The sequence below is a fragment of the Oryza sativa genome, chromosome 1 (genome assembly GCF_034140825.1).
Source record: "Oryza sativa Japonica Group chromosome 1, ASM3414082v1".
Classification (NCBI taxonomy): domain Eukaryota; kingdom Viridiplantae; phylum Streptophyta; class Magnoliopsida; order Poales; family Poaceae; genus Oryza; species Oryza sativa.
The window spans coordinates 2,700,046-2,725,702 of NC_089035.1; the positions used below are offsets into that span (position 1 = coordinate 2,700,046).

General features: G+C 39.3%; 4 protein-coding genes across 9 annotated transcripts; 1 reads left to right on the forward strand and 3 right to left on the reverse strand.

The window, feature by feature from the left end:
* Positions 1–1,071: 1,071 nt before the first annotated feature.
* LOC4325218 (metallothionein-like protein 2A) lies at positions 1,072–3,012 on the reverse strand. The gene is made up of 3 exons (NM_001406229.1): positions 2,837–3,012; positions 2,175–2,252; positions 1,072–1,563 (listed from the first exon to the last, which is right to left on the reverse strand). Exons 1-3 carry the CDS (start codon positions 2,899–2,901, stop codon positions 1,458–1,460), a joined length of 249 nt encoding a protein of 82 aa, NP_001393158.1. The 5' UTR covers positions 2,902–3,012; the 3' UTR covers positions 1,072–1,457.
* Positions 3,013–7,054: 4,042 nt separating this feature from the next.
* On the reverse strand, positions 7,055–12,551 carry LOC4324515 (uncharacterized). 6 transcript variants are annotated; one of them, XM_066309682.1, is made up of 5 exons: positions 12,306–12,551; positions 10,837–11,087; positions 10,112–10,188; positions 8,397–9,570; positions 7,055–7,949 (listed from the first exon to the last, which is right to left on the reverse strand). In XM_066309682.1, exons 2-5 carry the CDS (start codon positions 10,991–10,993, stop codon positions 7,276–7,278), a joined length of 2,082 nt encoding a protein of 693 aa, XP_066165779.1. In that variant the 5' UTR covers positions 10,994–11,087; positions 12,306–12,551; the 3' UTR covers positions 7,055–7,275. The 6 variants fall into 6 exon arrangements, with proteins under 6 accessions (XP_066165779.1, XP_015645050.1, XP_015645059.1 ...); XM_015789564.3 differs by having other exon boundaries at positions 8,250–9,570; XM_015789573.3 differs by having other exon boundaries at positions 8,250–9,570; positions 12,135–12,479.
* Positions 12,552–15,617: 3,066 nt separating this feature from the next.
* Positions 15,618–19,417, reverse strand: LOC4324516 (very-long-chain enoyl-CoA reductase). The gene is made up of 4 exons (XM_015766473.3): positions 19,197–19,417; positions 18,943–18,982; positions 16,000–16,754; positions 15,618–15,913 (listed from the first exon to the last, which is right to left on the reverse strand). Exons 1-4 carry the CDS (start codon positions 19,263–19,265, stop codon positions 15,845–15,847), a joined length of 933 nt encoding a protein of 310 aa, XP_015621959.1. The 5' UTR covers positions 19,266–19,417; the 3' UTR covers positions 15,618–15,844.
* Positions 19,418–21,228: 1,811 nt separating this feature from the next.
* Positions 21,229–25,354, forward strand: LOC4324517 (geranylgeranyl transferase type-1 subunit beta). The gene is made up of 11 exons (NM_001360630.1): positions 21,229–21,505; positions 22,592–22,667; positions 22,769–22,827; positions 22,938–23,077; positions 23,619–23,674; positions 23,761–23,837; positions 23,936–23,981; positions 24,150–24,274; positions 24,632–24,699; positions 24,794–24,881; positions 24,974–25,354. The coding sequence occupies exons 1-11, from the start codon at positions 21,341–21,343 to the stop codon at positions 25,115–25,117; spliced, it is 1,044 nt and encodes a 347-aa protein (NP_001347559.1). The 5' UTR covers positions 21,229–21,340; the 3' UTR covers positions 25,118–25,354.
* Positions 25,355–25,657: the final 303 nt, after the last annotated feature.

The window sequence follows — 25,657 nt, forward strand, 5'->3', positions numbered from 1 at the left end:
TCTTTTTCTTCTTTTGGAAGATTTCACCTGACTTTGTTGACCTGGTTGGGACTGGTTCTCAGTTGCACTAGGGCCCGCCCGGTTTAGTTCTCAAAATAAAAATTTTAACTCTGTCACTTTGAACATTCGGATAAATATATGAAGTATTAAATATAAAAAAAATACTAATTATATAGATTATGTGTAAATTATGAGACGAATCTTTTAAGTCTAATTACAGTAAATATTTGCTTGTTAATGATAAATTAATTATGTTTAATAAATTTATCTCATAGCTTACTATCGGATTTTGTAATAAGTATTTTTATCAGTGCCGGACATTTGCTAATGCTGGACTATTAGAAGCAGTGTACATTCCACTATGCCACCAAACGCAAGTGGTCGGTCAGGAAAAGTGACAAATACTGCCAACATGCCGTGAGAATATCTTATGACAAACTAGTGTTCCTTTTCAGCGACCGTGGCGACGAAAGGAAAAAATTGACTTGACTAGAATGCTAAATGATTAAGAAGGTGTGTTGGGGGATTAGAACGTAGATGACTTATTAATATATGATTAATTAATTATTAATTATTTTAAATTTAATTAATTAATTAATATGATTTTTTTTGAAAGAAAAAACGAGGCTAGCACCTCCTGTGACGCCGCGACCTCTCAGAGACGGCGAGCTCGAGCTTTGGTGTTGGGACTCTGCCGAGCATTCGTGCCGTGCATATCTGGAAGGAGATTTGACTGAACAGGGAGCCACTTCGCCGTCACAAAGGACTAGATTTGCGTTGGTTTTAATAGCTGTCTTACAGCTAAGTGATGTAGATGAAACTCGATCCATAACTGAGGGACAAGAAGTGAACTTTTTTTCAAGCTCTGAACATATGGATTGCATTTCGAGGAACATGAAGGAATTAACCAGCCCACTGAGGTCCATAAGTAAACACGATGTAGACATGTAGTACACAAATCCATAGGCTCAGCCCATTTTGTACTGTATAGTCCAAGCAGGCTCAAAGCTAGATTCTTTACCAGCATGAAACTTCAGATGAAGTTCGTGTAGCCAGCAACATCCAAGTAAGCAAGATAAACATCCAGTGACACAAGTCACATTAAAGCAACATTCAAGCAAACAAGCAAAATTAGTATACCAACTCACTAGTTCAGTTTCACTAGATAGAAAGCATACCACATGACACAGCACTGCATTCTTAATTACGTACACACCACAAGACTGGAGAGGAAGGACTACATCATCGTACACACGCCATAGATGTCTCAAAACATCTTTATTCTTAGCACTTATTTAACTAGGATGCATTTCTTCAGTCTCAGGTCTTAGATCACAAACTCAGAGGAAACACAAAGTTACAGTGACAACAACTCATCACTTGTAACTGGATCAAACTACTAGCTTAGCAGTACTAGGCCCTTCCATCTCCTTGGTTTCGTCAGGAGGTTGCTTGCTTCACTTGCCGCAGTTGCAGGGGTTGCAGGTGCAGTTGTCGCCGCACTTGCACCCGTTCTCTGCTCCTGCTCCGGCGGCGGCGCCGGCCTCCAACCCCTCGGCATGACTGCATCCATCAGAGAATCAGCCAACCATAGATCAGTAATTAATTAGAACTCAGCGAAACATGAAACAATCTTGGATTGTTGCTACGCAATTTTCAGAGTAAAAGGCATCATCGTTTTCTTCAGATAAAGGGGAGAGTTTTTGTCATAACGTGCATGAAGTTTTTAGTCGTTTTCCTTACGCTGTAGCTAGCGCTGCAATTTTGTCATACGTACACGTAAAATGGAAGGCAGTGAGCCTCTTGACTCTCGACAAAATGTTTTGTTCTTTGTGACTCAGAAGGAAAAAAAAAAGGCAGGAAACATATGACAATTGACAAAAGAGGTTGGTAGCTAGAAAGATGGAGGTACTCAATTCTGTTCTATTAGAGTATATGATAGTTAGAGTAGGATAAGATTGATTTACATGGACTTCTTTCATATCTATAATCTTTTCTTATCTCTACACTGTACTCCTATATATACTGCCCCCTGAGACTCATTGTATTACAATGGTGTCGATAATCACAATATTTCCCTCTCCCTATACTATTCTACAAATTCAGTAACACATGGATTTTGCCAATGAATCACAAGTACATGACATGGAGAAGGAAAGGATTAGTGCACATACCCCTTGGAAGGTGCAACACCCATGATGACAGTCTGGGTAGTGGTCACCTCCTCAGCCATCTCCGGGTACATCTTGCATCTGCATGTACAAATAATCAATCAGAAATTCAGAGCCTATTTCTTGTCTGTTCAAAGAAGAGGGGATAAAAAAAATCAGATCCTTATCAGCCATCAGCATGCATGCTCCTCATTTAATAACGGTGGAAAGGAGCTAAATCAAAATCTCCTATAATGAATCTTTTTTTTCCTCTCAAGTAAGATCATCATCACATTAAGCCACCATCTCAAAAAAGATTTTTCTATCATGAACTTTTTCCTCTCAAGAAAGATCATCATCAGATTTGGCCACCATCTAAAAAAAGATTTGTTCACAGACTATTGAGTCCATAACATGTTCTATTATCCAAAACAAATCCCAAGGAGAGGCACACATATGACACATACAACACATGCATGTCAATATGTCATGAATACATACCAAGATCAACAACATGGATAAACACAAATTCATTACGGATCACAACACACAAAAAAAACCCCAGCAAACGAACAATATCCCTTCCGAGATCCACCGAATTTCCATCTCACCAACACCAAGACTAGACAGTTATTATACATGACAGATCAAGAACAGAAATTCAGAAGATGGTGATCGGATCTTACCCTCCGCAGCCGCTGCCGCACTGGCAGCCGGATCCGCAGCCGCAGTTTCCTCCGCAGCACGACATCTTTCTTTCAAAGATCAACACGGATCGATCGAACTGCGGGCACTGATCGCACAACACACGAGCACTCACTCTGAAAATCTGAATATCACCTTCAGCACCTGAACCACACGCAGGGAGGGGGGCGGAGAGGGTTGCTACTTATAGAGAGGGAGGGAGGCCATCCGCCGTACACGTGGCACGCATCGGGAGACCTGCCGTGAACAAATCGTCGATTTGGGGAAGGGGGGGAAGTCACCTCCTGTGGGGGTGAGTGAGTTTACGGTTTTGCCCCTCATTGATTGAGCGATTCTTCGGGACTCAACCGTCCGTCCGTCGCTCGCGGACAACCGAACGCATATGCATGGCGTGATCACGTATGATCCGCGAGTTTGGCGTCTGGTTTGTGGCCTCTAGTTCATAGTGAGAATTGAGAAGGTTGTGTACGTGTTTGTTTGTTGAGTTGTTGGGAGTTCGTGTATATTTTTCTAAACTAAATCAGCACAGAACTATCAATTATATTTTATTTTGAATGAGTATAATTAAAAAAAAACATCAACGAGAATAGACTTGTCAAGCATCAACCTATTAACAACTATACCAACATAGGGTTATTTACGTGCCTGGCGATGATATGTGTAGGGTTTACAATATATGTTATAACATTTATGGTACTAAAGTTTACATTCTTTTACATATGTGCTTGTGGACATACTAATAAGTTAGTGATAGATCAGGTACACAATCACCTAGCCTAGTCATGGCTTATCTAAAAGTAGATGTCCTATTAAACTTCAGCAAATATTTTTTAAACTTTATCGAAAAATATTTTCTAAAGAAAGAAAATATTGGAACTATAAATTACGGGTATGTTTGGCTGTCTGTTTTGCGCAAACGGCGTAGCTGACACCGACAGTGCCGAAAAGCGCAGCCGCAACCAGCTTGCCGAATATGCCCTATATTATGGGATAGATTTCATTCTCATCATTCATGTGCTTTATATATTTCTTCCACAAAGTTTATGCATTTCTTTATAATATGTCATCATACATTCGGCGCGCTAGAGGTGTATAATGCACGTTCAAGGAAGAATCAAAATACCACGCCGCATCGCTCGCAGCACAGAGGAGATTCAGAAGATCACAAATTCATGGTGCTTATTGATGTGTTGGGCCATGCCATTATGTCAAGCACTTGATAACACTGAAAATGGCCTGGAAATGGCCCGGATGGTAAGGTCGTAGGTAGGCATAAAGCAGGTTCATGTCTACTCTATCAATGGTTGTTTACTGAAAAGCTATTATTGTTATTTTATGTTTTCTCTATTTTTGTGAAGTTATTAGTCACCACCACTCGCTGGGAACTAGGAAGAGATAATCGTGACAAATAAAATAAGCTCCATATCAATCTGCTGATCTTTTGCATCGAAAATTTTCTAATCCTTTTTATTCTAACATATATTTTCTCAGTTTTAAAACTATTGACTTTTAAAAATAACATTTCATTATTTGTCTTACTTAAATATGCAAAAATAATATGGCATGTTTAAAGTATATTTCATAATAAAATAAATCATAGCAAAATAAATGATACTTATAGCTTTTTAATACGATGGACGGTTAAACGTCGTGTTCAAAAGTCAACAAGTTAATATATTAAAAGTCTGAATTTTCTTTTAGTTCCAATACCTGATGATATATTGCACATAATACCAGTTTATTTCACTTCGATCATAAGAAAAACATACATGCAGTAGACAATGTTCTTGCAAGGGTAGTGGCACAAATTTCAGGTCCACCGATTCTCTGATTCTGGTGCCAATTTGAAACTTTTTTCGTGTTTGACGTGCATGGATCACGGATAATGTCTCACGCACAAATAAAAGAAAAGAAAGAGAGGAGAAGAGTTCAAATATTCATTGCAGCGAGTTGGAACACGTGTAATCCACACGTCCATAATTGTCTATGCTGGCCAGAATGGACACGCCGCACTTTGTTTTAAATTTAAAATAATTTTTTAAAAAATTAAGCATAAGAAAAGCTGAAGAGGACATGGCCTGAACCTCCACGGCAAATGAAAATGGGCGTGTCATTATCGGATAGAGAAGAGACAATGCCATCATTGACTTTTGACTTTGCGAATCCCACTGATTAGTACTCCCACCGTTATTTTAAGTGCGACCATAAATTTAACGTTTAATTTTGATTGTCCGTCTTATTTTAAAAATTTTTATAATTAGTATTTTGGTTGTTATGAGATGATAAAATATGAATAGTACTTTACTCAAGACTTATGTTTTTTATTTTTTAAAAAAAAATTAAATAAAACGGACGGTTAAATTTGGGCGCGAAAAAACCATGCCTGTACTCAAAATGCGACGGAGAAAGTACTCATAGTAAATAGGAGGAACACAATTTACACAAATGAAGTTGCTGCATTACAAGCTTGATTAAGTCGGTGCTTGGAAGAATAATATATATAGCACCTGGTTATTCAGATAATGCATGTTAGTTTCTTCAGAAAACTTGTATAATAATCATTTTTATTGAACTCAATCAATTACGTTAAAATGGTATAACTGCAAGAACACTTCGCCCTTCCAAAATCTCGCGCTGACTGATGATATCACCCACTTTAATCACTATGCAAAAAGGATGAATGTTTTTAAACTTTCTGTATGCATAATCTTCCTGAACTTTACTCTGAAGTCTTAGCGGCAACCAGTGCCTGCCAGTACGTGTGGCGATCATGATCTACCCATTGATTTGCTTTTTGTCTCATTTTCAATGAGAATGATGTCAAAAGGACCTACTTGTGGATATGATTGGCACCATGTCGATCGTCCCGAATTGGTTCAGTCCATTTCCAAAACCGGTGACACAAAAGTCTCAGTTGTTCACTTTGATGTCATTTTTAACCATACTATTTTTAGTCTACATTTAGTTTGTTATCAAATTTAATCAATACTTCCTCCGTTTCACAATGTAAGACTTTCTAGCATTGCTCATATTCATTTAGATGTTAATGAATCTAAGCACAGATGTTAATGAATCTAAACACATGTACTAGCATTTATATGTACGTGGGTAATGCTAGAAAGTCTTACATTGTAAAACGGAGGGAGTACATAAGAAATATTGCTAAAATTTTGGCAATATTGCCATCTTGCTAAAATTTTAGCATTACTAAAATTTGATAAGGTTTATTTTAGCTACAATTTAAACAGTCTCTTGTTTTCTTTTCAAGATAATGAAGCAGAATCTTTTGTGTTTTCTGATATCTTCAGGTATTCGTACTTGTAGACAATCTGGAACTCTCTCCACAGCTCCAGAGGTTGAACAGTGAACGGAGAAGTAATAATAATAATCCAATGTAAGTTTGTCACATGGATTGTCTGAAGAAAGTTCTAGCTTCAGATTCAGAAACTTGTCGTGAATGCATCAGTAACTGTGCAGGCAATGCCAGGTGATTGATTCCTAGTATTCGTTAATGATGAATACAAAAAGGATTTGAGATTAGGTGCTGTAGCAGATTAGCCAGACGCGTAGATTGAACTAGATGCTTCACTTGACAGTAGAAATAATCGTCTGTCACCTTCTGCAACAAAACAAAAGGAGCTAATCAGCTACTACTGCATTCTCTTCTGTAGAAGCTGGAATTTCAGAAGAAGAAAAAAGTTAGGCCGAAACAAAAGCCCAGAAGTTTGGAATTTTCTTTAGATGGGCCAGACCCACCAATGATGTTACAAGGCCCAGCCCGTTAAAGTTACATCTCGGCCCAATGGAAAAGTACACAGAGCTCGCCACTGTTTCAGTGTTAGGGCCCATATGGAGGCCGAAACTCTGAACCCGGCCTATTCCTAACGGCCCAAGTTAGTTCACCGTGGACCAGCCCAGGATCCTGGGCCATCCAAATGGGCCATTAGTATTTGGATTACTTGTCACAAAGCCTGTGAGCTCATGAGCGCCAGTAAGAGGCATTTTGCACCTATAATATTATTATTATTACACTTCTGTCATGGAATTTTAGGCAGAATCAGAGTTTTTGACATGATAGAAGTCTAGGAAACTTTCAGATAGATACATGAATTCCTGCTCCTCACCATTTGTTGACTGGTATTTTTTTTCCAGCATTACTTCTACAAGATTACGCATTCCAAAAACTGGTGCAAAAACAATTGCTCCTTCAACCCCACTCAATATATAAATTTCAAAACCTTTCAGCACATGAATTGAATTCCTAAGCCCTAACAAGTAACAACCACCCCTCCAAACCTTGTTCTCTTCAAGGAGAGAACAGAAAGAATGTTAATATATACATGAGGATAATAGCATTCCACCATATAGAACAGCTAAACCAACAAAATTTTTAGGGGCAAAATAAAAAAACTAGCTAGGCTCAAAACTTTGCAAGCTGAAGAGTGAACTCTGTCAGAAGCCTGTCAAACACAAAGTCTGCCAACATGTTCCCCAAGTGATCAGCATCTCTCTGAAAATTCACCCAGTGATCGTTCTTGGATAGATCATTCGACAAAATTGTGTCAATTTCTATGCTGGACTGTGGCTGTTCATCCAGATGGCAGCTTACTTTAGACCACAATTCCTTGAGGGCATGGTTTCCCACAGGTTTCGGTCTATCAAAAGACGAAAACCGGGAGAGCAAGGACTTGGAAACAGAATATTTCTTGTAGATGTCGAGCAACACTTCATTTGTCAAGTCAGACAGAAGTAGCTGATCAGCTGACATCTCAGTGAAATCAAATGCAGCGGCAGCAGCCTCGTAGTGTTGGCAATCCTCTTCTTGGAGAACTGTAATGTTCTGTGAGCACCATTCATCAAATAGTACTTCATTGCGGAAGCTTGATTTCATGAATATATTCTTCACATAGATCAACCCATCTTCATTCTTTGGATCTGCTTGGAGAGAGCTTAGTTCATCAGAGTCACTTTCTTGAACATTTTTGTGACCCAGGCCAGCAGTTGAAAGTTCCATGGAAGTGCTGGTATTGAGATCCATATCAGCTGAATCATCGGTATCACTTAAATGGAGGACTCTTGGCTTCAACGACGAATCTGCAAAAGGAAAAGGAAAAAAAAACTCAATTTAAAATTGAAGCTGAAGCTTGAAACAAAAGCTAATTAAATGATTTTTTTAATGATTGAACTGTATTGGACTTTTTAATGTCCCCTGCAACTCATAAAGTAAAAATACTTGATCTGGCTACCTTTATGTAAATTTAATTCAGACACTTACAGTGACAGGTCACTGAAGCTCCAAAATCAAAGGCTCTAAACTAAACATCGTATTTTTTTTCAAATTATAGAAAACTAATGTATGTATGTAAGTTTTCTGCTACTAAACGGAAATCTCACCATCCAGGATTGTATATTTCACTGGACTAGCAGGATCATCTGGGAAGGTCATGTCAAGAACAGACATTGGACTATCAGTTTCTTGTTCACAGCTTAGATTTATCTCAGCTTCAATTTCTTGACTGGGACGAGGAACACAAAAAGTACCTTCTCTTGACTTCAGAACATCGGATGAATGAATTTGTTTGTCATCTGAAGTTGTTGTATGTTCTTCTGAAATCCTTCCGTCTTCTGAAACTTTAGTAGTATGCATACCTGCTTCTGTTGACAAATTAGTATGGTCATCGTCACAAGTTGTTCCATGTTCTTCTGGGACATCAATTTCTTCTGATTTTGAATGAACAGTACACATATTATCTTCAGTTGATGAGTGAACCTGATCGTCATCACAAGTTGCTACATGCCCCTGTGAAATATCAATCACTTCTGAAAGTAAAGGGGGAGTACATATATTAGCTTCAGTTGACACAGAAACACCACACTTTTTGTCAACGATGTACTCTTCGATTAACACAGTATTTTCAGAGCCATCAGCATCCTTATGACCAGAGATCTCATCCATAGCAGCATCCACATCTCCATCCACAATAATTCTCTCTGGAACATATGGTGCCAAGGCATGTTCTGGGATCACGAGATTTTCAGCAGTCATAACCAAACTCTGCAACCCAGTCATCACAGCAGGCGCATCCAAAGAATGATCCCTAGTAGATTTTGAACTTGTCAGCGTCCTCTTCGACTGGTTGCTTGAAATAGAATCCAGCAAGTGAGAATATTTCTCCAATGATTCAGTGAGGGAACGTGAACGCCGAAAACCTTGGTTTACAGGTCTTTTTGCAGCAGTTACAGTATAAGATTTCAAACCATCCCTGTCATATGTGGCGGAGGCTGACCGGGAAAGTCCTTCTTTAATTACATCTTCAGATGCCTTATGTCCATAAGGGACCTTATGAAGAACTCCATCCATTGAAATGCTACGGTGGCTCCTTTGTTTCACATGAATGTCACCTCTCTTTAGAAGCGAAGAACTTGTATCATTATCGCAACCATCCTGGGTGTTGAATGTAGCATTTTGGATATTTGTATCTGTGGAATTTGGCATAATACTTTGTGAAGAACCATCACCATTGGAAGCAGATTCACCATCAAGAACATACTCATTGCTTTCCAGGTAATGTATTGAAAGGGTACGGAGTAGCTTCGGTGCAACAGGAAGCATCTTTTCTTTATGGCCTTCCTTTCCATACAGCTTTTTTAGAATCAAGGAGCCCAAACTTCCCTTACCAGAACTCTTTTTTGAAGACTTGTTTTTCTTTGTTGTCTGTAATAGGAGAAATGAAAACAACGTGATAAGCCAACTCCAATATGAAATAAATATTGACTATATGTGGGGGTTTTTTTTACGTAACTATATGTGGTTTTGGAGGAGACAAGTACTACCTCCGTTTCAGGTTATAAGACTTTCTAGCATTGCCCACATTCATATAGATGTTAATGAATCTAGGCACATGCTAGAAAGTCTTATAACCTGAAACGGAGGAAGTAATACTTATGGAAATTTCCTATGTGGATTATGTAATGTCGTGGAAATTTCCTATACGTATATTATGCTTATAAATAATTTCTGATCCAAAAAAGTTCTAGAAATATTGTAATAAACTACTGAAACTAGATGCTCATAGTATGCACTGTAGTCTGAAGAAGTTTAAGGAATTTTTTTTAGATAATGGATTTTCATTAATCCGGCCTCTATATCCACGAGGGATATACACAACCAAGAAGTTTAAGAAATTATAACCAAAATGTAAAAAAAAGAAGTGTTTGAATGCTTGCTTGAACAGGATGAAGCAACTTGTATGTACCTCAGTGTGTTTGTCATCGTCCATGACACTAGTGTCTTCATCTTTCAGTGGAACATATGAACCTCGGCGTCTACTTCCTACAATTATTTTTTCATCTAATGCAAATTATAATCGTGCAAGGAGAATAATTTATAATAAAAATCATAATCAAAGCAGAACACTGTTTTGGTAAGTTTTACATAACAAGGAATTAAGTATCTACTGTACTACCACTAAGAGTCAAATAGTAAATTTCACACTGTTTTAGTAATATTGCTCATGAGAAGGCCCCTGGGGTATTCCGGCTAGCACCACAAGGTAGTGGGCTAGCCGGTCCGGGTTCGAGCCTCACTCCTCTTAATAATTTCTTATATGAGAGCCCCTCCTCTCATATCCAATGGGTTTTTTATGGTAATATTTCTCATAAGTTACATAATTCGCCTAAATATCAAATGGAAGAGAAGCGCTTGCTAGCGCAGTGGCAGAGGTATGCGGATTCAACCCCGAAGTCCCGTGTTCGACTCTAGTGCACGCTCGCATTTCTTCTTAATTAATTGACACCAAGTTCCTCTTTAGTGTCCAGCGTTTCTCCTTGGTGTCTTGTGTGTGTTTTTTTTTCAAGCAAAAAACCTTTCCAACCACATGAATTTGCACAGTTGTATTATTCAACTACACTCTGTTGCACCATAGTATTCAAGGTCCTATAGCAACTAGCAGGTAACAAAAAAATGAAGCAGTAAACTTACCACCACTGCCTTTTCCCTGACTCTGTTTCTTGTCAGAGATCATCTTAGTGGATCGCAGGCGGCGACGGAAGCCAAAGAACTGAAGAATGCTCCATCGGCGCCCATGGAGTTCCTTCCCATAAAACGCGGAGTCCTGATGGTGCAACAGCTGGGCCATTTGGTGTTAGCCCGTCAACAAAGGTAGGAGGAGTGGTTCCTTATAAGCACCACCTTTGCAGAATAAGGAACAATTCCTCAACTTTTCTTTAAACCTGTCATGAACAGACTGACCACCGATTAACAACTTAGCGAATAACACGCATAATATCATTTCAAGTACAAATAAATTATTGCCTGAATAGCAAACTGGAACTCTGGAAAAGTGCAGCCAAACAAATTTAATACAGAAAAAAGATGTTCTCCAACCAAGTATCCATAAAATCGGCTAGCCAAAGGCAGATGTTAATCATGAGGAAACACATAAACCATAATCAATGAACAAAGCTAATAGAAAACAAGTTGAGAAGGCCCTTTGCTGCCTTTCAGACAAAGAAACAGAAATGATGCTGACACAAGCACCTCTTTCTGAAAACATGCAGACAAACACCCACCAACAGCAACTAAACCATTTCTTAAGACACCAATTAAACCATATATCCATACATATCCTTGTTAGTTAGAATTTCAATTCCTAATCAATAATTAGGTGACAAGAAAATGAAATCTTCACAGGGGCAGGCACTTCAGTGAAGAAAAACACTGATTCCCACGGACAACGTATTTAAACCGTGTGGAAATGTTTCCACACTGCGCAAAATAAAGAAGACAAAGGAAGCTTCTAAGGAAACATGGTGAACAAGCACAGGGAAATCTCACATACTATAAAGCAACAGACATTGTTTTCAGTATTTTATTGAGAAAATAAGAAAAGAAAATGACCATGGACAGGTAATTAAAATTTCAAATTAAACAGAATCACATAGGAGAACCTACGTAGGGCGTGGGGTTCAGATAAATCTTTTTGGAAACAAACTTTACGGATTAATCCGACGAAAAGGAATAAATCCAAGGCCGGATGAATCCGGAGGAAACTGCATGTACGGATTAACGGAGGAAAGAAATCAATCAAGGCCGGATGGGGCAAAGAGTGAGATTGGCATCACAAAACCATTCGCAAATCATCAAAACGGACGTCGTTAAACACTCCCTTTTACTAATCCAAACAAAACGATGAACAAACCATCTCCTTTTCTCCCCCAAACAAAAAAAAAAAGAAAAAAAAACAAAGAAACCAAACAGAAACGTATGCGAGAGACCACCTGAGATCCGAGATGAAGCCTCACAAACCCTCCAGCTCCAGCTTATCCAAAAAAAAACCGAAACATAAACCGACTCACGCCTTTCCACAAACAGATTAAACGCACGCCGCTGCCATCAAGAACCCACAAAACCGGCCGCAAAGAAACCTCCTTTTATTTCTGCAAACGAACCTTCGATTTCAGATGACGCCTGCAGCCGACGCAACCCAGAAAAAAAGGGATTTGGTGTCCGATTCGAGGGTTTGGTGGTGCTTTTGCCGCAAGGAGGGAGTTGGTGAAATGGAAAGTTGGAGGAAACGCGAATTCCCCGAATAAGAACGGGAGGAGGAAGAGGAAAGGATCGCAAGTGCGAGGAATGGGAAATTTGAGGGGGTTTTCTGATAAATTCCGGTCCGTAGCTGCCTGCCTGAATGGCGGGTGCTGGTAGTTGAAAACTTCCATTCTCTTTTGGCAGTTATCAGTTTGATCTCCTCTCTTTTTCTTTTTTCTTTTAATAAGAAAAAAAGTATTTTTGTTTTATGGTAAGCTGGTTATTTTTTTCGAGTACAAGTTGGACGCGCACACGCAGATACACCACACGCGTGTCCACACACACTCAGAGTTGAGTTTGTGGTTTATCTGGTTATTATTGTCCATATGTAAAATTAATAGCACGCAGATTTTCACTGAGCTTTTTTGGTATTGGAATATTTCATTAATGGATGAAGATATACATGTGTTTGTATTTTTCTTGCTTAAAAATATTTTTTTCTTTTCTGATATGTTTATAAAAATACATGATTTTTTTCTTCTTTCATTGGCAAGGTTTTAATAAAATGGCTGGAATTGCATCTCTTTCCTATCGTGATCGAGTTGCAGCTGAGAATTCACATATGAATGAACTGGCAAAAGGTTACAGGAAAAGATGAGATGGCTGTCCTTGTCAGATATTAAGTGCACCAGCAATTTTATAAATTATAGAATCAATGCAAAGTATGGAGACAGTACATAGAACCGCGTTTTCGTCCAGCATGGTCATTATTGCCTGAACTTTTTAAGTATTTTTGGCTTTTGTTTCGAAAGCCTCCAAATCCTCCTTAATTCTGTACTCCTTTTTGCCAGACCAACCTCAAACACACTGTGTGCTTGTTTGTATTGTGGTGGACCCTAGGAAAAAAAAGTTGGTATGAATTTGACCACTCCATGGATCTCTTTTGTGTGTGTGAAATTGTGAAGTTGTCCTCTTCATGGATATTTTGTAAGATCTCAGTGAATATTTGAGAGAAGAATAATCGTGGTCAGGAGTTTTTTAAGCAGCCACATAAGTGTCCGTGGACTGATAGTCATTAGTGTGTTTGCTATGTTTACCAAAAATACATTGTAAAATTTAGATTGTATCCTAGCTATTCAAACATTGCAAAGGCCAAGAGCGATTTTAAAATGGTTGTATTTGTATCACCTTGGTATAATTATCTTGATATTAATAAAAGATTCATTTATTGAAAAGATGTATTTGTGATATCTATGAATTTTCTCTTGGTCTATGTTGACCTGCTCAATGCTCAGGGTAGTACATGCAGCTCCAATCAAACTTGGCATGCCATCTTCAGTGGAAATCATATCATTTTATTCCTTTTGCTAGTTATCTTTGACGTATGGAACTTCTCCATCGTATAAATAGAGAGAAAATAAAAAAAAGACCTGCAAAAGGAAAATAATTTTAGATGAAAACATAAGTGATAGGAAAGAGTAAAGATGTGCGACCTTGTGCTGACTTGTTCTAGCCTTCTAGGCCAGTAGTTATAACAACAGAGTATTACTAGTACACATCGCATCGCTAATCAAGATATCAAAATCAAGACCAGCCTTTTCTTCCACCACATGTTCATTGTTAATGAAAGTGACTGGCTTAATCTTTACTTAATTACTGCCTCCAGAATGCTATCGCCCATGATTGCTTCTAGTCATCACTAGGATTGCTGCGCTGCAATGCCATGAAGAATTGTCTCACTTTATCATGACTAATTTGAGACCTGCATGCTGCATCATCTTCAGAGTAAAAATACTTAAATCTTTTGAGCACTAACTACAAAGTCAACTACCAACTTTGGAGTAAAAAGTCAACTTTGGATTTGCTGAATACATGATAGATTCCAAGCCTCGTTTGAAATATGGATTTTTTTCCTCTTTTTTTTCCCTGATTGTTGCATGAATTTGATAAATTCAGGTAAAATTCCTTAGTTACAAACAGATCTCCCAGTTGATAATTCTGCTGCTAAATTCGTGTGCTCACAGATCTCCATCAAATGCAATTGACCAGCTGTCATGTAGCGACCAAATGGCTGTAAATTTGTTGAGATGAAACTGACTATTTTTATTCAAATGGTGCAGAAAAATCTACCAAAACAAGTTGGAATTGACCGGATGATTCTATCTGGAAGCATTGCAATTGACTGGTTACCAGTTGCTAGTACTACCTACTGTGCTCTGCAACTTGTGGCTTGTACTAGCTGACCATGCAACTACAGATCATCGGCGACAACAAGACACCATATTGATTTAGTTTACTTAATTTTTGAACAAAATAGAGCATACGAAAGTGATGGTCAGCATGAACTCTTGTGGTCAAACCGGCTACTGGGACTGTAGGTCTTCGTACATTTCATATGAAACATACGGCCTCTTTAAAATATTTGCAGGTCACTGAACGAATCTCGGATGAGATCGTAGTACTTGATTGGCCGAGCTCCAGCTCACAGTTCGATTACACAACTTCATTTCGACAAAAATGAGGTCAGAACATGATTTTGAGAAGGAATTGTTTGAGTTGTTACTATGAACTTGGATTCTGCTGCTCATTATTCTTTGGCCAAATTACAGTAGTCATAGTCTCATGGAGACTAACGGTCAGAGTAAAACAAAATGCGGTCAGTCTTTTTGCAAGAAAAAAAAAGGTGATCTGCAAGAAGTCCACATAGGAGAATTTTGTACAGGATTCCTTAGGCCCAGTTTGGAACATGGGATTTTTTAGGAATTTGCTTAGGATTAGATCCAAACACTCATGTTTCATCACCACATATTTTACAGTTACATGTGTTTTCAATTCCGTAATTTTTCCACTTTACGCTCTTTCTTGTTCCTATGTTTTTCCTGTTCATGTGTTCTCCGTTCCTTTGTTCCAAACATGTCCTTAAAAACACGTCCAGAACAGTGATAACTGATGACAAACTCACGAGTAAAGTTCTTGGTACAAAATATGCATGTGAGTATGTGACTGTCACCCAGGGAAGCAAGAAAAAGGAAACAGCACCAATGTACACCACGAAGCTAGTATATACTTTGTAATCAAATCGACGACTTCTGGTAAGGTTTTTCAGAGGACAACAGGCAACAATGTCAAGCATGAAAATGGCAGGCTTCAGCTGAGAAGGACAGAATAGGACAGCAATTCCAGGCGTCAAAATGAAATTATGATCGCATTACTACTGCTTGGACAAATGGACAAGAAGTCAATAAGCTGATATCAGATGAAACTTGTATTGTATTTAACCATTACAACAGGGCCAATGCAAACTCAAAGAGAAGTTCAACAATAGCTAAGAGGGATTCCATTGTGGACTAGATATTTTAGATCATAGAATAGAAGTGGTACACTGAAGGCTTCAACTTCCGAACACTGAGACCAGACCAAAGATTCAATCCCATGTGGCCATCGTGCTGACACCAACTCCTTACAGGAATGGTGGAAGAATCACCCATCGCCGAGGATACTTCGGCCTCCCTTCCTTGCCATCGAACAACTGCAAAATAAGAAATATCAGTAAATCTGTGCAATGATAACATTGTTCAGCACTTCAGCGCAGGAGAAAAAAGAAACCGTGCTTGCCTTCTTTAGACGGCGGTGCTTTCCAAGTGCCCAGTTGGTCATGATACTCGCTGCCACAACAAGGAAGATGTAACCTGCCACAGTCTGTGTGGCAATGTTGAACCCAAGCCATTGGTAGATCTCAGTGGTATAGTTTGCGCATGTCACTATGTTGAACAGGAAGCCACGAGGAATCTGATAGCCACCGTTACCACTCGGACTTCTGAGGTTCCTCAGCAGGATATGGCAATAAAAGTTTGCAATTTGGCAGAGAATCCCAAATCCAAACCCAATCTTCATCTGCAATTCACTCACAGGGGTGTAAAGCGGGTGGTTGCAGTAGTAAGCAATGTAAGCTCCAAAGGTCCAGTAGTAGGCACAGTTCCTGAAGACATTTGATACAGGAGAAGTCGCGTGGCTGAAGCGGTGAACAAAGAACGTCTCCATGATCCTCTTGAAGTAGTGGAAACACCAATAGTACATGGCGTAAGTCTGGACAGGATGCATGACCCGCTCTCCCTCGTATCCGAAATATTTGTAGACAGGCAAGTAATAGAACATGGGGTAGATAAGAAGAGGACCCAAGTATTCAAAGAAGAACAGCGTGCTGTAGAAGACCTGTGGGCCTAAATCCTTAAAGACCACTGTCAGGGATCCAGAACCCTTTTCGCAGTATTCTGATAGGCTGGCCTTTGCACTAAGGACAACTGGCTTTCCTGATTTTCCAGGTTGGATAGGGAGGGTGAGCCGCTGCCTAGCAGGGTAATACTTCTTAGCTGCATGGTGTAAAACCAAGAGGTTAGCAACTCATAGAACACATTGAAAGCATGCATTCTAAGAGAAGCAAGGTATAATAAAATAGTTTTTTTTTAAACATCCCGCTAGCCCATTCATGATTCACCCAAAGTAATCAAACTGAGTTTTCTGTATATGTAAGATCAAAGATTATGATCTACATTAGCAACTAATGCTGCAATCTTTCAGTTAGAATAAGATTAGTTTGCATTTGCAATCTTGCACTGGTCAGTAATCACTAGATGTACTTGGATTCCACACTTTGGTTCATCTATTACGGTGCATGTTTGGTGTACTAACATGCACTTGAGGGCAGTGATAGGAAATAAAACTACTTAGGAAGATTTTAAACAGTACTTATAACCATATATCATGATGTATCTTCTCGCTCTACTACATCTCTACCACATTGCAGGACCTCTTCTTTACTCTTGAGGGTCCAACATGAATAATAAATTCCTTGTGAACATCACCTCAGGATAACATTATGGCAACTTAATAGACTAACATGCAAATGCGCCAGTCTGGCACAAGCAAGAAGATGGTGCTTATAATTGTGACAATAAATACCATAATGACATAGAATAGAGGTTCTTGATAGCCAGCTTAGCTAAAGTTTGATAAATTCAAGCAGTAAATTACGTTGTCTGTCATTGATAATGCTACATCAGCATAGGTTGTGAGTTAAAACGGACACTAGGTGGTGACTTAAGAGTGACTGACAGGAGCACACAAAATGACAGGGGAATTAGCTTCCTGATTCAAGGCTCAAAAAGGAAGAACCATCAGCAGACAGGGCTGAAATAGAAATGGTTTTACAGAAATAAGACAACTAGTTGCTCGAATCAGCATGACCCCTTCATCAGGGTAAGGCACAGCACCAAATATCATGAAACACTCAAGATAGGCTTTATCACAAGCAAATTTGAACATGATACAGAAAACAAATGCAGACAGTAAAAACACTTCCAATTTCTTCAACAATAGCATATTATACTCAATGCTTGTGCCGTACATATGACAGAGACAGTCTTAGTAAAAAGTGTGAACTTTTAGTATTACATTTGTTGTTTATTTCAGTAAACCATGTGTGCATATTTCAAATTAGGCAGTTTTCAACATAACGAATATTAGCTGGCTACAGTATATCAACTAACTATCGCCCTTTGTTTATGAAAGATTGGAAGCTATTTTCAACATACAGGTCTTCCTAAAATCATTTTGGCATACAGTCAATAGTATATTGCCAAGTTAGTTCAACCACGTTTCCTGTTTCCATCATTCCATGTAATCTATCCTTTTTAAGATTTCTTTCACTCTGCAAAGGTAAACGAATATTAAAAAGTGCACACACAAAGCTTGTGAGCGAGTAGAGGTTGATAGCCAACTCCATCCTACCTAAGCAGATCCTAACAACCTGTAGGCTGCAGCAACCAAAAGAATCCTTGCCAGTACTGGCAAAGTGGCAAGCTCTAGTCAACCAATCAAAATGAACCAAGGGCGAACACAATTATTATATCGATGTACTGTTTTCATGTTCCAAGCACTAGGTTCGGTACGAACATAATATTCAGTCAGTTGTTTACCTTTTCAGCTTATAAATACTAGCCTAAATATCAATTATTATCTGCAACTCCCAAACCAACATGGTCCATGTACTGATATACACCATAAATCAGACTTCTCTGATGGCTAACACTCGCAAGTTTGAGTCAAAGCATCAACAGTACCCCGGGGTGAAACGCTCTTGGATTAATGGAAGTGCAGAAAATCCTTTCTTTAACTCTCTTTTAATGAATTAAATAAGTGCAACAGTGATTACTCCTGATGACCATACTAATTAACTCCCAAAATGTCAGATTTGGACATACTGGCCAAACTCAATCGACGCTTCCAAAATTTAGAACTGTAGGATGTATTAAAAAAGGCAGTCGTAGTCTAACTACATAAAAAAACATATTTGCCTTAAAAAGGCCTTTAGCTTGAATTGAATGCAAACCCACTCATATGCATATATTCCTATCTTTTTCAACATGTAAATACGACCAAACCCTTCCAAAGAATGAGAAGATAACGAAGTGCAGGAGAGCCACTACAAGTACTACTCCTTTAACACATCAACAAACACAACCATAAAACGGGAAATTTTGACGGGATCATTGCACTTACTCTTGGCATAGATGGCATCCTGCAGATCCGCGACCTTAGCCTGCAAAAGAAAAGAAAACAAGAACCCACGAATCAAACCTCAACCTCAAACCTTTCCACGAGATCTTAACCCCCCCCCCCCACCCAAGAACCAAAACTCCAAACCCTCCCCCCTACAAGGCTGCAACACCAAAACCCATAATCCGCACCAAATTTCTCAATCAAGAACCTGACGAGCTCAAAAAAAAAAAACGGAACGAATGGAGACGACATACCGAGTCCTTGAGCTCGACGCCGCCCCTGACCACCTCCCGGCCGCTCCGGGACACGACGGACACCTTCATCCCGCCGCCCACCGCGAGAGAGAGAGAGAGAGCTCGCGCTGCGGCCGCCGCTGCTGCTGCTGCTGCTCGTGCGGTGGAGACGAGGTGGGGATCGGGGAGTGGCCGGAGGAGGTGTATTTGATCCCGCGGGGGCAAGAAGGTGTGGGGCCCACGGGCCGCTGGGCCGTTGGACCCACCGGAGTTATGCGACGTATCCGGCCCTCTTGATTGTATGGACCCGGTCCATGGACCCCCAAAAGTAAAATTCAGTGTGCAAAAACACACCGTTTGATCACCGATTGCTTTCGGTTTTGTCGAAATTTGGGGTTTTGCGTATCTAGATCGTGCTAGTCATGACTGAGATTTGCGTAAATCTCTTGTTTTCTTTAACAGATTTGGATATCTTCCTGATCACAATAGCATGATCGTTCGTTTAGTCTAAATTGATTGTTCAATCACAAGTTCACAACTAGGCATATATTCTTCCACATGGATACATGTGCTGACCAAAATGTGCAAAGAGTGTGGCACGCATTCCTGAAGCACACGCTCTTTGTACCATCGGTGAGACTCTGTAATTACCTCCTCCACGCCTAGTTCACACTAAAGTTTGAAAATTTGGTTGAAATTGGTACGATGTGATAGAAAAGTTATGTGTATGAAAGATTTGATGTGATGACAAGTTGAAAGTTTGTAAAAAAAAAACTTTGGAACTAAGCAAGACCTAAAAAAGAACAACATAAAAGCAGGAACTTCGTGCAGGAAATGCTACTAGGAATTAGGAATTAGGATCACCATTCTTATCATAATACACCATCATTTGTGTTGATCATCTGCTTAAGAACTTGCAATAACACTCTGAAAGCAGTGGTTACTAGTAATTGATAGGGCCAGTCATGTCAGTAAAAAAACTTGAGGTGGTGTATGGACATGGTTCTTCAGAGAAAGATGTCGGTACGATGCATGGAGGCTGCGTCAGGGAAGGAGTTAAGGATTGCAGTTGGGAGGTAGGTCGCCCAACGGGCACCAACGCCGCCTGCAAAATCTTCCGTGCTGTCTGAAACTCTGAATCTGTGATGCAAAAAATTCCCTGAATAGCGAGACATTTTTTTCTTGTGAATTGTGAGATTTCGGAATGCCAGCAATGGCCGATCCATCACGATCAGTTCGGATCAAGAATCCATCAATGGAGACTGTTACCAGTAGGAAGGTGGAGTACATAACTATCAGCATTCAGCAGATGCTCGTGTGGAAAATTCAGGGTTCATTTTACCTGCATCATAAATAACAATAATTCATGTTTATTTGAGATAGTTAAAATTGATGGATTAAATAAATAGTTTGATCTTTTTATGGCTCTCCTACAAAATCAATCAGATATTTAACAAGTTATTATGCGAAAATTTATATATTATTTTCCACGAACACATTGTTGAGAAGCTGGTCTAGAATAAGAAGAGGGTAAGACGAAAATTAGTCATTCTCGTATGCTTATTTGATTGTTAGCCAACTATTGGCTCCAATTCATTTATAGCTAATCTAATAGCCAATTAATATAATAGTTAGCTATAAAAATATACTACATCATTAATATTCAGTCCTACCTCTCATTCACATATAACGTCTTAGAGTCCGTGTTGCAGCTGGCTACAAATATGTAACCCGCTTTCTTCTCTCTCTTCTCTTTTCTTCTCGATATGAGGTTATAGATGGCTTATAGCATGCTATTGTACCTGCTCTAATGTGCAATGCATCTCCATGAATATTTGTTTGTATTTAAGTCCTTGTGTAATGCTCAACTCCTGCCAACAAATCTTACAAAGTTTTACATCAAGGACCTTGGAGTAAAACAATATATTATATATACACCCTTGGGCCCACCTGTCAACCTCTCACCCTATATTAAGTAAGGAAAAAAAAACCTCCTCTTCCCTCCACCCGTCCGCATCCCAAATTCCCAGCACCAGCAGCGCCCGCCGCCGCCGCCGCCGTCGCCGTGCCGAGCTCTCCTCCTCCGCCAGATCCGCACTAGCGGCTCGGTTATTCTCTCCGGCACGAGAGACGAGGGTTCCCCGGCGAGCGAGCGAGGGCCGGCGATGGCGGAGCCGGAGCAGCCGGAGTTCGCGCGCGAGCGGCACGTGCTGTTTCTGGAGGCTATGGCGTCGGAGCTCCCCGCGGACTACGCCTCGCAGGAGGTCAACCACCTCACCCTCGCCTACTTCGCCGTCGCCGGCCTATCTCTCCTTCGTGAGCTCGACAGTGTAAGATCCCCGCTCTCCGCCTGATCTGCCCTAGCGGTTATCCTCTCGATCCGTTTCCTGAATTACGCGTAAATTCGTTTTTTTTTAGTTATTTGTTGAACTCTAGTCTAGACTAGATGTGCCCGTGTGCAAAGCTTGGATCTTTACTTTACCTTGTGTGGTCGCTTTGCTTGCATTTAGTGGAAGCAAAGTTGCATCTGTAGGAATAAAATCAATCAGCAGATTTGGTGCACTTATGGTACCATGAAGTATTTTGAAACCTCAAGGATGGCTATTGGTAGTATATTCAGAGATAAATTAGTTGCTGTATCCATAATGGGAGTTGCAATTGATCTTTATTGTGACAAACACAGGGATCCAAAGTTTGTGGATAGCAGAATGCCAAGTGTGGAAGGGTCTTTTCAATTTTTTTTTTTTTGGAATTCCTGTAAAGAACAACTACTAGCTGCAAGGTTTAAGCACTTTAGCCCATAAGTGGTCACTGACCAGTAACCAGTCTACTCAAAGCAGTTAGAGATTATTGCGGTTAGGCAATTTGCATCTGTCCGGCAACTAGATCACAATATCACATAACTACATTCGCTTTCGATTTCTAGCCAAACTAAGAGGAAAGGGGCCCATGTGATGTTTCTGTAGCAACGAATTGGTCCACGTCCCTTAATTCGGTCTAAATTCCATTCGTCTTTGTCTTGTCCATGGGCAGTTGCCTTAATGCTCTGCACAGTTAGGAGCCGCCTAGTTGGTTATGATTTAAGTTCATCATACTTGATGCCTTGCTCATGTAAACAACAAAAACATGATAGCCTCCTGATATCTCCATTCTCAAATTACTAGTAACTTCTAAAAAAACTTATAGCCTCATGCAAATATTTTTTTACCAGTCTTATCATGAAAATTGTACCTGTATGTATTATGTATTAAAACAAGTAACCATGCCTGGTTGCTAGCTGAAATATTTATTGTGGGAATTTAAGTTCACTTTGTGCCTTGACTGAGTTGACTCTTCAGGAAGAAGTAATATACTGAGTTGACTGAGTAGTAATTTGATGAGTTGTGTACTTGTTTGCCCTTTTATACTTTCTTTAGGTTAACAAGGATCAAATAGCCAAATGGATTTTGTCTTTTCAAGTACATCCTAAGACAGACAATGAATTAGATAATGGTGAGTTTTCCTCAGTACTTATGTAATAAAGCTCTCAAGATAGCTAATTCATATTTTTCAGATGCAATATATTCATTATATGACAATTTATATGTTTTTAGGACAATTTTATGGATTCTGTGGCTCTAGAACAACTCAGTTTCCCTCAACTAACATGAAGGTAGATGTGGCTAATTCTCAAGTCAACCCTTTTTTTTTTCACACATATCAATTTGTCATTTAATTTTTACATTCTGACAGTTTGAAATATGAATTCATGCCCTTCCTCAGGACCCTTGCCACAATGGTAGTCATCTTGCAAGCACTTATTCTGCCCTTGCTATCCTGAAGATTGTAGGTTATGATTTAGCAAACATTGATAACAAGGTTCTTTTGTCCTCAATGAGAAACCTCCAACAGCCAGATGGAAGGTATGCATTTTAGTTTTGGTCTCCATGCTAATTATTCTTGTAATTATCCTCCAAAAATATCTATGCATTTACATCTGCTACCTGTGTTTAGTTTTAACTGTACCACCAAAAGAGTTTCAGCCAACTCACATTCTGTCTTAAGATTTCATAATACCCCATAGTTGGCCCACCTCCTTGATTATTTTTTGTATGTGTTGATTGCTACCTTTCCATTTGCATATGTTTTCTCTGCATGAATTTAGTCATGCCATGTCGTTCGACAAACTTGATATTGGTAAATACCTCCTTTCTGGTATATCTCTGTATTGTTGGTCAGTCTTCAAGCTTGTTCAATCAGAATGTTAATTAATGTGCTGTGATCCTAACTGCATGCATGTGATAGAGGTGTTTGTGCATGTGCAATGCAATCTTGCTTGCCTGTGAGCATTTCATTGATTTCACTAAGATGGCTTCCATGGTTCCATTCTGCAAACAACTAAACTCCACGCACCGCTTAAATGCATTATCTTATTGGCCAACTTGAGAAGCATTTTTTTTTTAGCTTCATGCCTACTCATATTGGTGCGGAAACAGACCTACGCTTTGTATACTGTGCAGGTGGGTTGCACTGTCATTTATATTTAGTATGCTTTCAATTTTATCTTTGTTTGAAATAACTTGACACACTTGTGTTGTCTTCTCAGCTGCAATCTGCTCGATGCTAAAAGATTGGACAGGAATGGACAAGGAAAAGGCCAAGCAATACATTCTTAGTTGCCAGGTTGGCTTACAACAATTCCTGATGCACTTGGTTTTGAGACACCAGTGTTTTGCACCATGCTATTTAAAATCCTTAATTCTTGTTTCTACCACATGCAGTCATACGATGGTGGCTTTGGCTTGGTTCCTGGTTCAGAATCTCATGGTACAGCTTCTTTTAACCTTTGATGTGCTTCTTGTCCTACTGAGTTTGTCATTTCATGTGGCAGTTTTCTTCAGAGTTTCAGAATGCAATAATTCAGCTAAATTTTTGTTTTATTTTTTTGGAGTCGGTTATGGGTACTCATTGTTTGTCTTTGTGTTAGTGAGTCAGGTGGAGGGACATTCTGTGCTGTTGCAGCTTTGTGCCTGATGGGTTTCATTCAAGTTGATTTGGCATCAAATTTACAAGAACCATCATCAATTGATGTACGCTTGCTCCTGGAGTGGTGTCTTCAGGTTAAATTCTGCTCAACCATATATATCTGCTATTACCATCAAAATCTGCCCTTTGATGTGATTTATAGGACTAACATATATTTCCAAAACTGGACAGACACTATATGCAGTACACCAACCCGTTTTAAATGTTTCTAATTTAGTAGATATATGCATCAACCATTCAATTTTCATTTATTCATGATGGAGAAGTGCAGCTTGCTCAATGACACCACACCATCCAGTTGTTTTTAAAATCTCCCTTATGTAGAGTAAAAAAAATGTGAATCATAAACGGATTTAGTTAGAAATGATTAATAAGGACTAGGACGACTTTACTAGTAGGGAATCTTAACTGTTTTCACTATTATCATATAGAGACAAGCGGCAGACGGAGGTTTTCAAGGAAGAAGGAACAAATCCAGTGACACATGCTATGCATTTTGGTAAATACACCATTCAGAGTTATATATACTAATTGCCTGACAATCAAATAGCAAACTTGGGTAATCTGTCTTGCTGCCAATCAACACTCTGCAGGATTGGAGGTGTCCTAAAGATCATCGGTGCATACCGCTTCATTGATCATGGTGCTTTGCGAAGTTTTTTGCTCTATTGCCAATCACCTGTAATGACTTCCTCTCTAATCAGCTTAATTTCTCACATTGATCAAGTTGCATCTTTACTGATCATGTATGCCCTTGTTTACCATTGCAACAGTATGGAGGTTTTACAAAGTTTTTGTACGATCAATTCCCGGATATCTACCATTCTTACTATGGACTTGCCGCTCTTTCCTTGCTGGAAGAGGAAGGGCTGGAGCCACTCTGCACCGAACTGGGGATCCTCTCTGCTGCATTGTAGCTTGGAATTGATTGTTCATCTTCTGTATTCAGTCAAGTTATGGTGTTCTTTAAAGTCCATTCTTGTAATCTAATACAACATACAGCTGAAAAGAATGCAAGTAATCTATAGAGTTCGTTTGTTTGTTTGGGTAGGCAGGTCATGCAACATTGTCTTGGATAATATGATTGTGAAGTACAGAGGAGCATTCTGTAAAGGCTATTTCATTTTCAGTTAGTCGAACTAACTGATATTCTGATAGACAGTTGAGTTGGCTGAGCAGTTCTATCACTTGGAAAGCTATTGAAAACAACTCATGTAACAGCTGAACAAAATTATCATCTTTATTCTGTTTCTTGATGTGCTTCCTATGTATCACTGATTAATTCTGGTAGTTGTAGATGCTGATATACACACACAGACACACAATTTCTTTTCTTTTGACAGGCCATCAGGTTAACAGCATAATACTTGTGATTGAGAACAGAGAGAGAAATGAGAGATTTTTTTTTACTGAACCTGCGTGTCTGAACTCTTCTGAAGATAAAATTGAAAGTTGCA